This window comes from Megalobrama amblycephala, linkage group LG3 (genome assembly GCF_018812025.1).
Source record: "Megalobrama amblycephala isolate DHTTF-2021 linkage group LG3, ASM1881202v1, whole genome shotgun sequence".
In the NCBI taxonomy this organism is placed as follows: Eukaryota; Metazoa; Chordata; class Actinopteri; order Cypriniformes; family Xenocyprididae; genus Megalobrama; species Megalobrama amblycephala.
Genome location: NC_063046.1, coordinates 15154119 through 15168510, shown reverse-complemented (window position 1 = coordinate 15168510; position 14392 = coordinate 15154119). Strand labels below are relative to the sequence as shown.

At 39.0% G+C, this 14392-nt stretch overlaps 2 protein-coding genes across 10 annotated transcripts in view; one reads left to right on the top strand and one right to left on the bottom strand.

Moving 5' to 3' along the window:
* The window catches only part of pde3b (phosphodiesterase 3B), a 61763-nt gene extending 52727 nt beyond the window's left edge, over positions 1 to 9036 (top strand). For both annotated transcript variants that reach the window (XM_048184166.1, XM_048184167.1), the window contains 7 exons: positions 223 to 334; positions 512 to 625; positions 2148 to 2347; positions 2653 to 2856; positions 3468 to 3629; positions 3723 to 3960; positions 5991 to 9036. In XM_048184166.1, the coding sequence (XP_048040123.1) occupies positions 223 to 334; positions 512 to 625; positions 2148 to 2347; positions 2653 to 2856; positions 3468 to 3629; positions 3723 to 3960; positions 5991 to 6217 (1257 nt within the window). In that variant the 3' untranslated portion in view covers positions 6218 to 9036. The remainder of the gene's footprint in view (positions 1 to 222; positions 335 to 511; positions 626 to 2147; positions 2348 to 2652; positions 2857 to 3467; positions 3630 to 3722; positions 3961 to 5990) is intronic.
* Positions 9037 to 11065: 2029 nt separating this feature from the next.
* The window catches only part of LOC125264640 (vitamin D 25-hydroxylase), a 204837-nt gene continuing 201510 nt past the window's right edge, over positions 11066 to 14392 (bottom strand). For 7 of the 8 annotated variants that reach the window (XM_048184171.1, XM_048184172.1, XM_048184176.1 and 4 more), the window contains 4 exons: positions 13807 to 13948; positions 12414 to 13043; positions 11999 to 12325; positions 11066 to 11907 (listed from right to left, as the gene is read on the bottom strand). In XM_048184171.1, the coding sequence (XP_048040128.1) occupies positions 11726 to 11907; positions 11999 to 12325; positions 12414 to 13043; positions 13807 to 13948 (1281 nt within the window). In that variant the 3' untranslated portion in view covers positions 11066 to 11725. Of the gene's footprint in view, positions 11908 to 11998; positions 12326 to 12413; positions 13044 to 13806; positions 13949 to 14040; positions 14279 to 14392 lie in introns of those variants that run through there. The other variant, XM_048184175.1, reaches the window with a different exon arrangement.

The window sequence follows — 14392 nt, the reverse complement described above, 5'->3', positions numbered from 1 at the left end:
GTTCTCTTTTAGCTAATTGAAACCAGTCACGTTTAGTTAAATCCAACCACTACCACACTTTTTCACATGTGATCTGATGTCAATGGCATTTCATAGATTTAGCTGAATGTAATACTGGTGGTCTCACTCAGTACTCTGTGCCAATAAACATGAATCTGCAGGGACTCGATGCCTCACTGCTTGTCTTGTCTTAATGAAGTTCTGTTTGTTACATTCTCTCAGGTGGCGTACACTTTGTTCCAGGACACGGGTCTGTTCGAAATCTTCAAAATCCCTGTGCGGGAATTCATGACGTACTTTTGCGCTCTGGAGAACGGCTATCGTGATATCCCCTGTGAGAATAATAAAATAAAAAAAATCTTGTTGAAGTTAAACTTGAAAACTGGGTTAGAATTGTTTCAGTATTTCTCAAATTGGACCACAGTGCAGATTTGTGTCATGTGAAACTGAGAACGGTCAGAAATTATTCCACCGAGGTGTTAATGTGTTATTTTATCTGTTCTCCACTCAGATCACAACCGTGTCCATGCCACAGACGTCCTTCACGCAGTGTGGTATCTTACCACCCAACCAATCCCAGGCTTTCAGCAGATCCATAATGAGCATGTCACAGGAAGTGATACAGGTACATCTGTGCTCTCGTATGGCGATCTAGTTTTGCCACTAAGAAACTTTGATGTATGTGCTTAGGTGGGCATTACTGAGACGGGGTGGTACAGTGGACTGGTATCTGAAAGGTTGAAGGTTTAAATCCCATAATGGCCGATTCATGGTCCACCATCATTGTGTCCTTGGATAAGGTACTGGATAAAACTTTAATATAGTGTACATGATGGACAGATTCAGGTTAGAGCATCTGTATCCTCAGTCATGTCTCTAATTATATTTAGCATAGCTCCTGATCTATCGGAAATAAATTAGAGGCCATCACCGCTGCTCAGTCTTCATTATTCCAGCCAGCGGTGCAAATGCTGTCCGATAAGAGATCCTCTATTGCGATAGAGATCTGAGGTGGCTGCTGGCTCAGCATGTCCGAGGCTTATTTTAAGTCTGCTGATGGCTCTTGTAATTTCTCAAATGGAGTTTACTCTGACTCACTCTGCTGCTGTTCCATGCAGCAGCCATCTCTGGCAAGCAGAGGTGTTGAATCACACTGAGACCAGTGACTTCACTAGCTGGCTCAAGTACAGAGCTACAAAATATTCCAAAATCTTTTGGAAAGAGATGGAAGAGTGTGATTTCAGAGTATTTGGTTTGCTGTACTTTGGTCAGCTTAATTGCAGCTTCTTGGTGGTGTTTGATTTTCTTAATGCATTAGTGACGTTTTAAAGGGTTAGTTCACACAAAAATGAAAATTCTTGTCGTTCCAAACCCGTAAGACTTCTTCGGAACACGAATGAAGATCTTTTCGATCAAATCTGAGGGCTTTCTTTCCCTCCGTTGACTACCACTTTGACGTTCATAAAGAGATCGTAAAAGTAATCCATATGAATTGAGCAATTTAGTCCAAATTTTCTAAAGAGACTTGATCACTTTATACTATGAACAGATTGAATTTAGGCTTCTATTCACTTCACTGACCTTCAAAATATATATATATATGTTTCTTTTTTGGCAATTTTGGCAAAAAATTTTTTTTTTTTCATTTGCTGAGCACATTTCGTATAGTTTTTATTTTTGTATATAGATAATTTCTCATTTCATCTAAACATTTTTCAGAGGAATAATATTATGAATTAAATTGGACATTTAATAAATAATTTCCATACAAAAATGTTGCAGTTTTTAGGAATGCATATTAGTTATCGGCTGATTTTATAGATTTATTTTATTTATTTATCAGGTATGACTCTATATTGGATATATTTGGACTATATTGGACATGCCCATTTCCCTTGGTCTTCACATAGATTACTTTTGATTGATTTTAGTTTTCAGTATTATTATCGGCTAATCACATGATAATTTTTCATAAATCAAAATGTGAATTATCGGCTAATTTGCATTTTTTTAAATAAAGTAAGCTGCGTGTCAACTAGGTGGTTATGTAAGATACTGTATTGATTTTGAAACGGATTGACACCTGGAATGGATGTGTAATAGTGTTTCATCACTGGTTTTACATAGTCACTCTTTGTTTTTATTAGATTCGGACAGTGGAATCTCCCCAGGTAGGGTGGCATATGCCACGTCCAAAAGCTCCTCGTTTTCAGATGACAGTTACGGCTGTCTGGCCTGGAATGTCCCTGCGCTGGAACTCATGGCACTATATGTAGCAGCTGCTATGCATGACTATGATCACCCTGGTCGCACAAATGCCTTTCTTGTAGCCACTAACGCTCCTCAGGTTAGTAAAAAACAATCCCCAAAATTGTAGTTTTTTTTTTTGTTTTTTTTCCCTCAGTTTAGAAGAACTTTTGATTTTGTATAGTTAATTTAGTTCTAAATTGCTCATAAACACAATTTTGGCTATCAATGTAGTTTTCACACTGTTGTGTCAAGAAGTAAAGCCAGCTCATCTTCAATCAGAAGCATATGATTTTGTAATCAGAGCATAAAACTTCTCGACTCACTCACACACTGTTTCTCTCTTCTTCTCTCTTTCTTTCCCTGTTTCCATCTCTCCACGCATACACACACACTCTCACACAGGCGGTGTTGTATAATGACCGTTCAGTTTTGGAGAACCACCATGCAGCTTCTGCCTGGAGCCTTTTTCTTTCCCGGCCTGAGTTCAACTTCCTGTGCAGCTTGGACCACGTCGAGTTTAAGCGCTTTCGATTCCTAGTGATCGAGGCCATCCTCGCTACAGACCTGAAGAAGCACTTTGACTTCCTGGCAGAGTTTAATTCTAAGGTCAGTAGTAGGGGTATCAACAACCAATATCAGTAATCAGTAATGAGTGCAACAGCTTGTTGTGGGCCAATACCAATAAATACAATTTACGTTTTGCATTGCGTTAAGGCCTCAGCTAGTAGAATGAAACAAGCATACTTGTTTCACTTGCAAACTACGGTAAGTATTTCAATGTTAAACTGCACATAATAACAGGACACATTCTTATGTTCAAAAAATGGATGGACAGAGCAACAGAGTGAAACAATTCCTGTTATTCCACTTTTGTTTTTTTCAAAATTGATTATAATAAGAAATGTTTCTTGAGCAATAAATCGGCATAAAAGAAAGATTTCAGAAGGATCATGTGACACTGAAGACTGGAGTAATGACTGATGAAAATTTAGCTCTGTCATCACAGCAATAAATTCCATTTTAAAATATATTAAAATATAAAACAATTAATTTAAATTGTAACAATATTTCATAATATTTTTTTACTGTATTTTTTGATTAAATAAATGCAGTCTTGGTAAGCTTAAGAGACTTATTTTAAATCTTAATTACCTGCCTACTGCAGAAATGGTGCTTTCTTGTGGGTAATGCTCTGATTAATATTTTTCTTTTTTCAGGTTAATGATGTGAATAGCCCAGGTATTGACTGGACTAATGAAAATGACAGGTTGTTAGTGTGCCAAGTGTGCATTAAGCTGGCAGATATCAATGGGCCAGCCAAAGACCGCAGCCTTCACCTCAAATGGACAGAGGGTATCGTCAATGAGTTTTATGAGCAGGTATGTCCTATTCACTTTAGATAATGTACACAACTTCAACTGTGGCAATATGAGATCAACATTTGTGCATTTTTCGCATTTCTGCCTTTGTAGGGTGACGAGGAAGCCACTCTAGGATTACCCATCAGTCCATTCATGGACCGCTCGGCACCACAGTTAGCAAAGCTGCAGGAGTCTTTTATCACGCATATCGTCGGGCCTCTTTGTAACTCCTATGATGCTGCAGGGCTGCTGCCAGGATACTGGATTGACGAGGAAGGCTCAGACGATGAAGAGGAAACCGAAGACATTGAAACGGAAGATGAAGAGCTGGACGAGGATCTTGAACCAAGTATGACTATACAATTGTGCTTATCAGCAGTGTTGGAGGGTAATGCGTTACAAGCAGTGGCGGCTCGCCAGGGGAGGCAAGGGAGACACAGCCTACTTAAAATTTTGAGGAGAAAATGGGGAAAAGGATGATTTAAAGGTGCCCTAGAATTAAAAATTGAATTTATCTTGGCATAGTTAAATAACAAGAGTTCAGTACATGGAAAAGACATACACTGAGTCTCAAACACCGTTGTTTCCTCCTTCTTATATAAATCTCATTTGTTTAAAAGACCTCCGACGAACAGGCAGATTTCAACATAACACCGACTGTTACGTAACAGTCAGGATCATTAATATGTACGCCCCCAATATTTGCATATGCCAGCCCATGTTCAAGCATTAGACAAGGGCAGCCAGTATTAACGTCTGGATCTGTGCACAGCTGAATCATCAGACTAGGTAAGCAAACAAGGACAACAGCGAAAAATGGCAGATGGAGCGATAATAACTGACATGATCCATGATAACATGATATTTTTAGTGATATTTGTAAATTGTCTTTCTAAATGTTTCGTTAGCATGTTGCTAATGTACTGTTAAATGTGGTTAAAGTTACCATCGTTTCTTACTGTATTCACGGAGACAAGACTGTCGTTATTTTCATTATTAAACACTTGCAGTCTGTATAATTCATAAACACAACTTCATTCTTTATAAATCTCTCCAACAGTGTGTAATGTTAGCATTAGCCACGGAGCACTATCAAACTCATTCAGAATCAAATGTAAACATCCAAATAAATACCATACTTACGCAATTAGACATGTTGCATGACGAACACTTTGTAAAGATCCATTTTGAGGGTTATATTAGCTGTGTGAACTTTGTTTATGCTGTTTAAGGCAAGTGCAAGCTCCGTGGGCGGGAGCGGGAGCATTTAAAGGGGCCGCAGCCTAAATCGACTCATATTTAATGATGCCCCAAAATAGGCAGTTAAAAAAAATTAATAAAAAAAAATCTATGGGGTATTTTGAGCTGAAACTTCACAGACACATTCAGGGGACACCTTAGACTTATATTACATCTTTTAAAAAGACGTTCTACAGCACCTTTAATGTTAATAAAATTCCCAGTTATTCGTTTAATTTCATGTCTCAGAATGTGTATTTTTGTTAGTAATTTCACTGCTGTAACACCATAATATGTTACTGAAATCGAAAGCGCCGCTGTTCTTTCACGAACATGTCGAATCTGCCGTTTTTTGCCATTACAACCGCAGGGGATAGAGAAGGTGAGGGGGAGGCACATGAGCCGAGCTCATCTTGTGCCTCAGTTTGTAAAAAATTAGCCAATCACCATTGAGTGTTTTACATTCAGCGCTTAGGAGAGCTGAGAAACACCGCAGGGGAGGCTTGCCTCCCTTGGTATATCAACCAATCATCGTAGAGATGTACATTTCATGAATAACGTGATATTAGTTTTGAACTGCTACCGCTGTGCTGATTTGATCGCCAACAAATTTACCAAGCTATCGTTTAGAAATTCTACATATTAAAAATGAAGGAAGACTCCACGCATCAATTGCAAATGCAGCCAGCTTTACTAAATGGCCCAACACGCTCTTTTAACACAGACATATAAGGAGGGATGGATGGATGGATGTTTGCTTCAAGTGATTGGTAAATGAAATTATATTTGTATTATCTTGCTGTATTTTTGTCATTTTCTTAAAATTTTCTGTCTAAATGAGCAAAAAGCCAATTTAAAGCAGTTAAGCTAATAGGCTAATAATAATAATCGGCAGGGGATCCCCAGACCACTAGAATTTAGTGTGCCACGAGCCGCCACTGGTTACAAGTAACATGAGTTACGTAATCAGATTACTTTTCAAGTAACTAGTAATGCATTTTAAATTTAAAACAAAATATCTGACTTACTTTTTCAAATAAGTGTTGGTGTGAAAGGGCCTTTACATTCACCAAAGATAGAACTTTTTCTTAGTACTTCAGCTTAGATGTCGTACACACTAATTGTATGTTTTCCTTACAGAGAGGAGGAAGGGTCGACGTCGGTTGTTCTGCAACATCATGCAGCACTTAACAGAGAACCACAAGGTGTGGAAGAAGACCATCGAAGAAGAGGAGAAGGCCAAAGAGCTGGAGACTCAGCAGCAACAGCAGCAGCAATCCGAGAGCCCCAGCCTTCCTCCATCCACCTCTTCCTCCGATGACATTCAGGTGATTCAAGAGGAGGCCGAAGATGAGGAACGGCAGTAGCAAAGAGGAGCAAATGAAGCTCACTGAGGGGCTTAAACGGAGGCGAACGACCCCTCCCTCTCCTTCACCTACACAAACACACACATTGACACCCAGAGGAAGACCCTAGCGGATCTCCCCGTGCTGAAATTCGTCACTGTGCCGACACTCTGAAGCTAATGCAGTTCACATTGTGTTGAAAAAAGGCCTTACTACTGTGAGAGGACCCTTTGGTGGGAACCCCACTCCTATGCACTTTCACCCCATGGAGAATCAGCGGAGAACGATCAGAGCTCTGAAGACGCAGAATCGTGTTGTGAGATTAGAAGAAAACGGAGAGGAAAACAGGCAGGGGAGAATTGTGCCATCCATGGTTACCTGGCTGTGATGCTGCCTTCAACGTAGAGCTCTTATCTCTCCCGTAGGTACTTAAGTCAAATAGGACACGAAAAAGACTCTGGGGAAAAAAAGAGACAATGACATAATTGACACCCGTTACCAAAGCGAACAGTTCAAAAACAGAAAGACTATAACTGATGCCTTTTCAGGCTCAGTGTCAGGAAGCATAACTCAAAATGTGCCTGTCTGAACTTTTTAATAAAAAAAAAAAAAAGTATGTATATATATATATATATATATATATATATATATATATATATATATATATATATATATATATATATATATATATATGGTTTGGTTTGTTTTTATTTTTCTTGTGGTCCAGAAAATGGGCTATGTACGCTGCACTGTATGTGCAGTCCCCAATTCATGCTGGCGACATAAAACACTGTATTACTGAACAGAGTCACTAGGACAAGTGGAAATGCTGACATTTTTGACTGAAAAATGACCTGACTTCTGCATCGTTTTGGATGCTTTTTATTCACGTCGATCACTTTTCTGCATTTTTTTTGTTTTGTTTGTTTGTTTGTCTTTGTTGTCTGTAAGGTAGTTTTCATTCTTTCATTTCATTTGTTGTGTGTTTTTCCCCCCTTTCCTCTTCAGGAACGCTGAGTTGCCAATCGTTGAATCTTCTCTGTAAAGTCCGTCTGTGTTTAAAAGCATAGCAAATGGGACAGGAATGCTGTTCAAATGAAGGGACGTTTCTCCTTTTTTACGTTTAAATAGATATATTTTTTCACGGTTACTCAGGATTCATGTGAAGGATCGATCCTTGTTTTTTGCGAAAATTTAATTCTGCAATTTCAACTTGCACGTCGAGCATTCTTTTCAGGGGCGGGACAGAAAAAATTTCTATTTTTTGTATGAATAACTTGAAAGTCGTTAACAAAACGAGATGCTCCCTCGAAGTGCTGTGTCCTGGATGTTAACCCCCCATCCTTATCAGCTGCTCCAGACCAACTTATCCATGTTTATTATTTCCAAAGACCCCCTGATAAGAATTGGAACCTAGGAATGTTACTGAAAATAAAATGTTTGAGTTAGCATGCAAATCATAGACTAAACATTGCTTTGGGGTTACTTCGGGTTTGGCATTATTTGAACATAGGGACACACACATGCTTGTACTTACTCTAATTATTGCCAAATGCATAATCTGGCCAGTTCGTCCATTTTCAAGTAATCCAGGGTTTCACATTGAAAGCTGTACTTTTTTTTTTTTTTTTTTTTTGGAATTTTCTTATTCTTCACCATAAGGCAGGTTTAATACTAATAGTTCTCTATATTTTTTGTCTGAAGCAAGAACTCTAGGCATTCCACTAGAATAATGAGGGGAGGACAGGGAGGTGGAGACTAACAGGCTCTGGGTCTCTTTCTCTCTCGGTCTGCCTCACCTCAACAAAACTCATTTTGTCTCTGTAGAGGAAAGTTCTCAAGTAGGCAGTGTAAATCAAGCTAGTATATTTAAGAGTAAAAAAAAAAAAAAAAGATATAAATGTGCACATTTTACTACCAAACAAGTGTTTAACCTCTGCACAGAAAGAATACTTGCATATATAATATATATATATATATTATATTATATTATATATTTTTTAATTAATCAACAATGCGTCTGTTTTCTACATACAGCTGACATATATTGTACATTGAGACCATGTAATTATCATCTTGTTTCAGGAGTTTTTAAAAAATCTAATGCTATTTACAGATGTGGATGTGTTTGAGTGTTGTGTTTTTCAGTTTGTTAGTTGTTCATTTTGGGTGCACTGTCTTTTGTTCCTGCCCATAACCACTCTTTGCTGAACGGCCCTTATTTCCAAAGCTCGCTGAGCTTGTAGCGGCGATGCCGGATGCCTAACTGTCTCTGTCTCCCTTTGTGGGTTTGTTCATTAGTCACTCGTTTTTTGGCCTGTGCTCAGGGTGTGTTCTGTGTTGGGTGCTTGTGCGCACCCAAAGCAGCTTGTGGTGCTTCTTTCTATCTCTCTCTCTCTCTCTCACTCTCTCTCTCTCTCTCTCTCTCTGTCCAGACTGTGTGTTCATAATTTCTTAGATCTGGGACTGCAGTGTGGCTCAGTTCATACACCCCACCCCCCCACACGCACTCTGAACGAACGTCATTCAGGTTGCCAAGCAGGGTGATGGCAAATCAGAGCGTCACAGCGCCCTCATCCCCTCGTGTTGACCACTTGCTCGACCGTCAAAACGGACTATGGTATCTCGCTGTGGGGCATTTGTCGCACCACAGTAACCTCCGACGTTCCTGTCATCAGTACCTTTTATGATGGCATTTACTTTTTTATGTAGCATTTAGATAGCAATGTCCGATGTAACCATTCAGCCTTTTCAGGGTTGTGGGGGAGAATTGACTTTTTTGTTATTATTTATAGCTGTCATAAAAGCACCATCCCTGAACAATAGTTCTACTCTCTCAATTGATTTCTGTGTCATTTTTTTTTTCTTTTTTCTTTGTTCTGTTATGCATGGGTGCGGATGTGTACTTGTTTTAAGTTAGGGGTTTTCAAACTGGGATCCGGGGACCGCCAGAGGCGGGGGAGTGCTAAGGTCCCTGCAAAAACTTTGAATGAAAAAGAAAAAATAATTCACAAAATGTATTTTAGGGCTGTCAAAGTCAGTGTGTGCACTTAAGATATTAATGAAATGTATTTACAGCACTGTTTTTTTTTTTTAACAATAAGCCATTTAGACTTTTATGCTCACCAAGGCTGCATTAATTTAATCAAAAATACAGTAAGAACGGTAATATTGTGAAACATTATTACAATATAAAATGCAACCATTACACCAGTTTCCAGTGTCACATAGTCCTTCAAAAATATTTTTTTAATTCAAGTTTTGGTGCTCAAGAAACATTTCTTACCACTTACCATGATATATATTTTTCAGGGTTCTTTATTTTTCAAATGTCTTTATAACGTCACTTTTGATCAATTTAATGTATACTTGGTGAATAAGGAAACTTTTGAACGGTATATGTAAATGTAACTTTTATATGAAGAAAAAAAAATTCACAAAACTAGAAAAAAAGTAGTGCTGTCAATAAGAAAATTTTATCTGGAAAATATTTACTTTTTAAGTTGACGGCTTATCAAAGGCATGTATACATTTACAATTATCTTAGATACTCTGTCAATCTCACCAGGAAAGCATTTACATAAAAATGTTTATCTCTATCTTGTCAATGCTGTCAGATTATCTGGAAAATATTTACTTATATCAATTTTCTTTAGTACAATGACGATACAAAAGTCAGTTATTTAATTTGGAAACTTAATTTTCTTTTTTTTCGTAATGTTTTAACATTTATAAAGTGATATTTTTCTCAGGCAGGGTTTTTATATACTTGGAAAATGTAAAACAACCTTAATGTTCTGGGAAGGGGGCTCCAAGAGGATGAAAATATTTGGGGGCCCTTGTCATCAAAAAGTTTGAAAACCCCTGGTCTCATTAATAGTGTAATCACAAAACTTGTGCAAACCACATTATCCAGGTACATATTTAGGCCTGGTTTCACAGATAGGGCTTAGCCTAAGCCAGGATTAGGCCTAGCTTTTATAAACGTACTGGGACTAGCTTAAGCCTTGTTTGTGAAACCGGGGGATAGTGTTTTAATCACCACCACAGTGAATGAACAAGCAGTGACCTTTCACCTAATAAGAGAAGTCCAAACACAAGCAAAATATCTTCACCCTTCACTATTATCTCTATGACGCAACATGTTTTGACATTATCTGGGAATGCTACTGAGCATCGTCTAGCTACAAGTGCAAGTTGCAGCTTATTTCTTTCGTGCTCAGATGAAAGCCCAAGTGCTCTCATGGGAGGAACTGCCTGTAGGATGACAGTCAGCGGATGATGAGTCCCCAAGTGTAGGTCGTATGAAAGGCCAGCTTTATCTCTTCAGATGACAGAATCACTGTGACAGCTTACCCAGAGCAGCAATGCCCTACCTGTCACTCTCAGTTTTTAATTGACTTTCCAGTCCTGTGCAGTTTGTGTAAGTGGTGTTCAAATAACAGACTGGAAAGATTATTTGGCCTGTACATGTTTTTACTGTGACAACATGGGGATTCTAAAGGCACTATATATAAATATACTACATATATATATATATATATATATATATACATATACACACACACTAATAAAGCAACATGTACACACTGTAGATTCACAATTAACAAAGAGTCAAAAGTCAAAGTAAAGACTGTAAAGAATTGCTATTTAAATTATTCATTGTTGAAATGTGCTAGATTTACAAATTCACAGAACTACACAGGTCAGTCATTCTGAGGAAATCTTGAAGTTTCTACTTATACACTCCCCTTCCAGCTTTGTTTATATGGTGTATAACTTGGCCTCGGAAAATTCCAGCAAAGCTGAAAGAGAGGTCGCAGACAGGAAAACAGCTTAGGATCAGAATTAAAACACAACTTGCGTAACAAAGGTTCATTTTGTGTTTATTTATACAAGTTTGTCAGGTTTTGGTTCATTTTATTATAAGCACAAAAACTTCTAGGAAAACGGATATTGTACTATAAAACGTATATTGGAGTCAGCTTTTCACAATAGCACCAAATACTGCAGCTCAAGTTTCTTGATAGTCTCTTTCCACTGAGATAAACTAGGGAAAGGGCCGTTATTATTGCAGAACTGCTATATGGCATTAAACCAACGTGAGTCAAGAAGACAGACCTCCAAACCATCATAGAGGTAAACCCTGTCAATCATTGACACAATAGCTCATATTGACAAGCACAATGTTCGGTTGGTTACACAGTACACTTTTTCGACTCAAGTTATCAAAGATTCATGCTAAACTCTATCCTGATACCCTCATGTACGTTCTTGTTTGGTAACACATGTGCTCATTCTTTGCTCTCCACACCATGTGTTCTGTAACAGTACTCTTATCGCTCTCAGGCTGGGTTCTGTGAAACTCTAGAGGACACGTTCAGAGAATTTAACAAGTCAATATCAGAGGTCAAAATTCCCCGTTGAAAACCTGATGGAATTTAAGATGGAGAACTTCTCTGACATTTGTGCTTCTTGGTAGGATCCCCTGACGTGAGTGCATGTGTTCCAGAGATCACAGGGGAAGTTTTACTGCTGTCTCCTGATGGCACATATGGCGTATGGCCGAGGCTGAAGGGTCATGCCCAGTTTCGGAGAGAGACTTGGAATAAAGCCTTCTGGGAACTGAAGGTGGAACCTCTGAAGCAATGTAGTGAAGAATAAGAACATCTCCAATCTGGCCAACTGCTCTCCCAGACAGTGCCGCTTACCTAAAACCATCGAAATACATGGAGATCAGATGCATAAGAATGAAGAATAACGTGTCAAGCTTTTAGATTTACCGATTTCCTAAATATTCACCTATTGAGAAGGGGAGAAATGCTTCACGCCGGACAAATTTTCCATTACAGTCAAGGAAGCGCTCTGGGCAGAAGATGGATGGGTCGCTCCAGTACTTCTCGTCAAAGTGCACCGAGTACAAGTTAGTGATGACCATGGTGCCCCTGGGGATAGTGTAGCCACGCACCAACGCATCTTGAGACGTAGCGCGGAAGATGCCCAGCGGGACGACGTTGCAAAGGCGCAGGACTTCATGCAGCACTGCCTCCACATATGGCATCCTCTGCTTGTCTTCAAGAGCAGGTGGTCTGCCATTCAGGATGCAATCGATCTCCATTTGGACCTTTTCTGCATGGAAAAAACGTGACGTGATTAGTGCGACGACATTAAAATGTTGTAAACAAGAAAAAATACCCGCTGCTTCGTTAGCACCAACCTTGTATCCTGGGATATAGGGCCATGTATAGCATAGCCCAGCGCAGACAATTTGTGGTGGTCTCTGTGCCGGCAATGATAAGTTCTCCAACAGAGAAAATGAGATTGTCTTGAGAGAAAGATGTAGCTTTATCGCTGGCGCTCTGCTCCATTTCGTCCAGGTAGGCATCGATGTAATGCTGCGGCGACTGGGGAATCCTGTCCTGCGAGAATCGCTTGATGATTTGCAGAAGGAAGTCGTAGACCTTGTTGGCATTGCGGAACAGCTTTTGATGCTTCCCGAATGGCAGGTACTCTATCCAGGGGAAGGCGTTGTACAAGAAAGCCCAGCCACTGGCTGCCAGCTCCACATTCTCACTGAAGATCTCAATCATGTGCTGAAAATCACCATCATCGTAGGTGAAACGCTGCCCGAAGATAATGAGGTTGGTGATGTTGGAGACGGCATTGGTAACGAGATGCTTAGGGTTAAAGGGCTTCCCCTGGTGCTGGTCAATGGCATCCAGAAAAAACAGGGACTCCTCAGAAATCCTCTCAAACATTCGCTGACCACTGCCAAAGTAGCGGAAGCAGTTCACAGCCAGTTTGTGGTGTTCGATCCAGCCTCGACCATATTTGCAGTTCAGAAGTCCTAGATGGAGAATGAATAAACGTTGAGAGAGGATGGTTTAAAAATGGAAACAATGTATGTTTAACTAGAGATTATTAGTCAAACAGTCATAGTCTCATTGGTTTAAACACAGTTTACAAGAATTGCAATACTGATAATGTGATAACCTCATGTGTGACTGTCCGCTCTTCTCTAGTTATTGCCCCAACTCTGACATACATTACCATGCCAGAGCCTTTTCTCTGAATCACCCCAATTTTTTTTTAAAAAGTAGTTCACTAAAAATGAAAATGATTTCATGCTGTTGTAAACCTGTATATGCTGTTTTTATTTCCTGCATAAAACAAATGGAGATTTTTTTCTTTCACAAGAGATTTCATAGTGACCATGACTGTTAAGAACAAAGAAAAGAATTCACTATAATATGCTTTATTCATATTCAATATGCAGACAATTGCTGCTTGAACTGCAGCTTGTTATCATTATCAGTGATTGATGACTTTTTCGGTCTGTTTCTCACAGAAAGCTATCCTGTGGCTTTAGAAGACTTGGAATACAGTGCATGGCTAAAGTCCATGGTTTTACAGTGTTTTTCTGATTTTTTTTTTTTTTTTTTCTCCATGGAAATAAAATTACTGCTTACAAGTTTAAAAGGACATAAGGGGTTGTACATAATGTCAGAATTTTCACTTTGGGAATTTTCATTATTTTTTATCTAGATTTTTTGACAGTGATCTATTCTAGGAAAACATTCAAATAAATTATGTTATAAGGAACCACTTACCTCCCATTTTTGTCATCTTTTGAAATAAAGGGAGGGATGGACGGTCAGCAAAAACCTCACTTTGGTGATACAGGCACTCTTTAATGGCATCATAACCATTTAGAATAACAGTCGAGATTCCTCCCAGGTCTAGACTGAAAATCTGGATAATAAAAGGGCAATATTCATTAATCCACTCCTATGCCAAACATATTTCTACTAATGAACGGGGTATAATTAGAGGACTTCGTTCACCCTCATGGACACGGTGAGGAAATGAATTAGGCATGCTGACTCAGCATGTCTTGGTCATTCTGCAAAACTGAGTGCTGCAGCACTCTGCCAAAAATTCAACGCTAAATGCAATACTCTTTTGTTCCTTTTAAACACCCCCGGCTACACTTCTCGCGACTCGGCGCGTCAAGACTAGAACGCTCCAATTCACTAACATGGACCAATCAGCTGTGAGCTCAACCAGGAACATCAGCAACAGTGAAATGAGTGTATAACTTTAGTTTTAAAATTTCAAAAAGCTGCATTTACCTGCATTTGCAAATAATCTGTGTAATTACAGAAAAAGTATTTTGCAACATGAACACAATAAGTA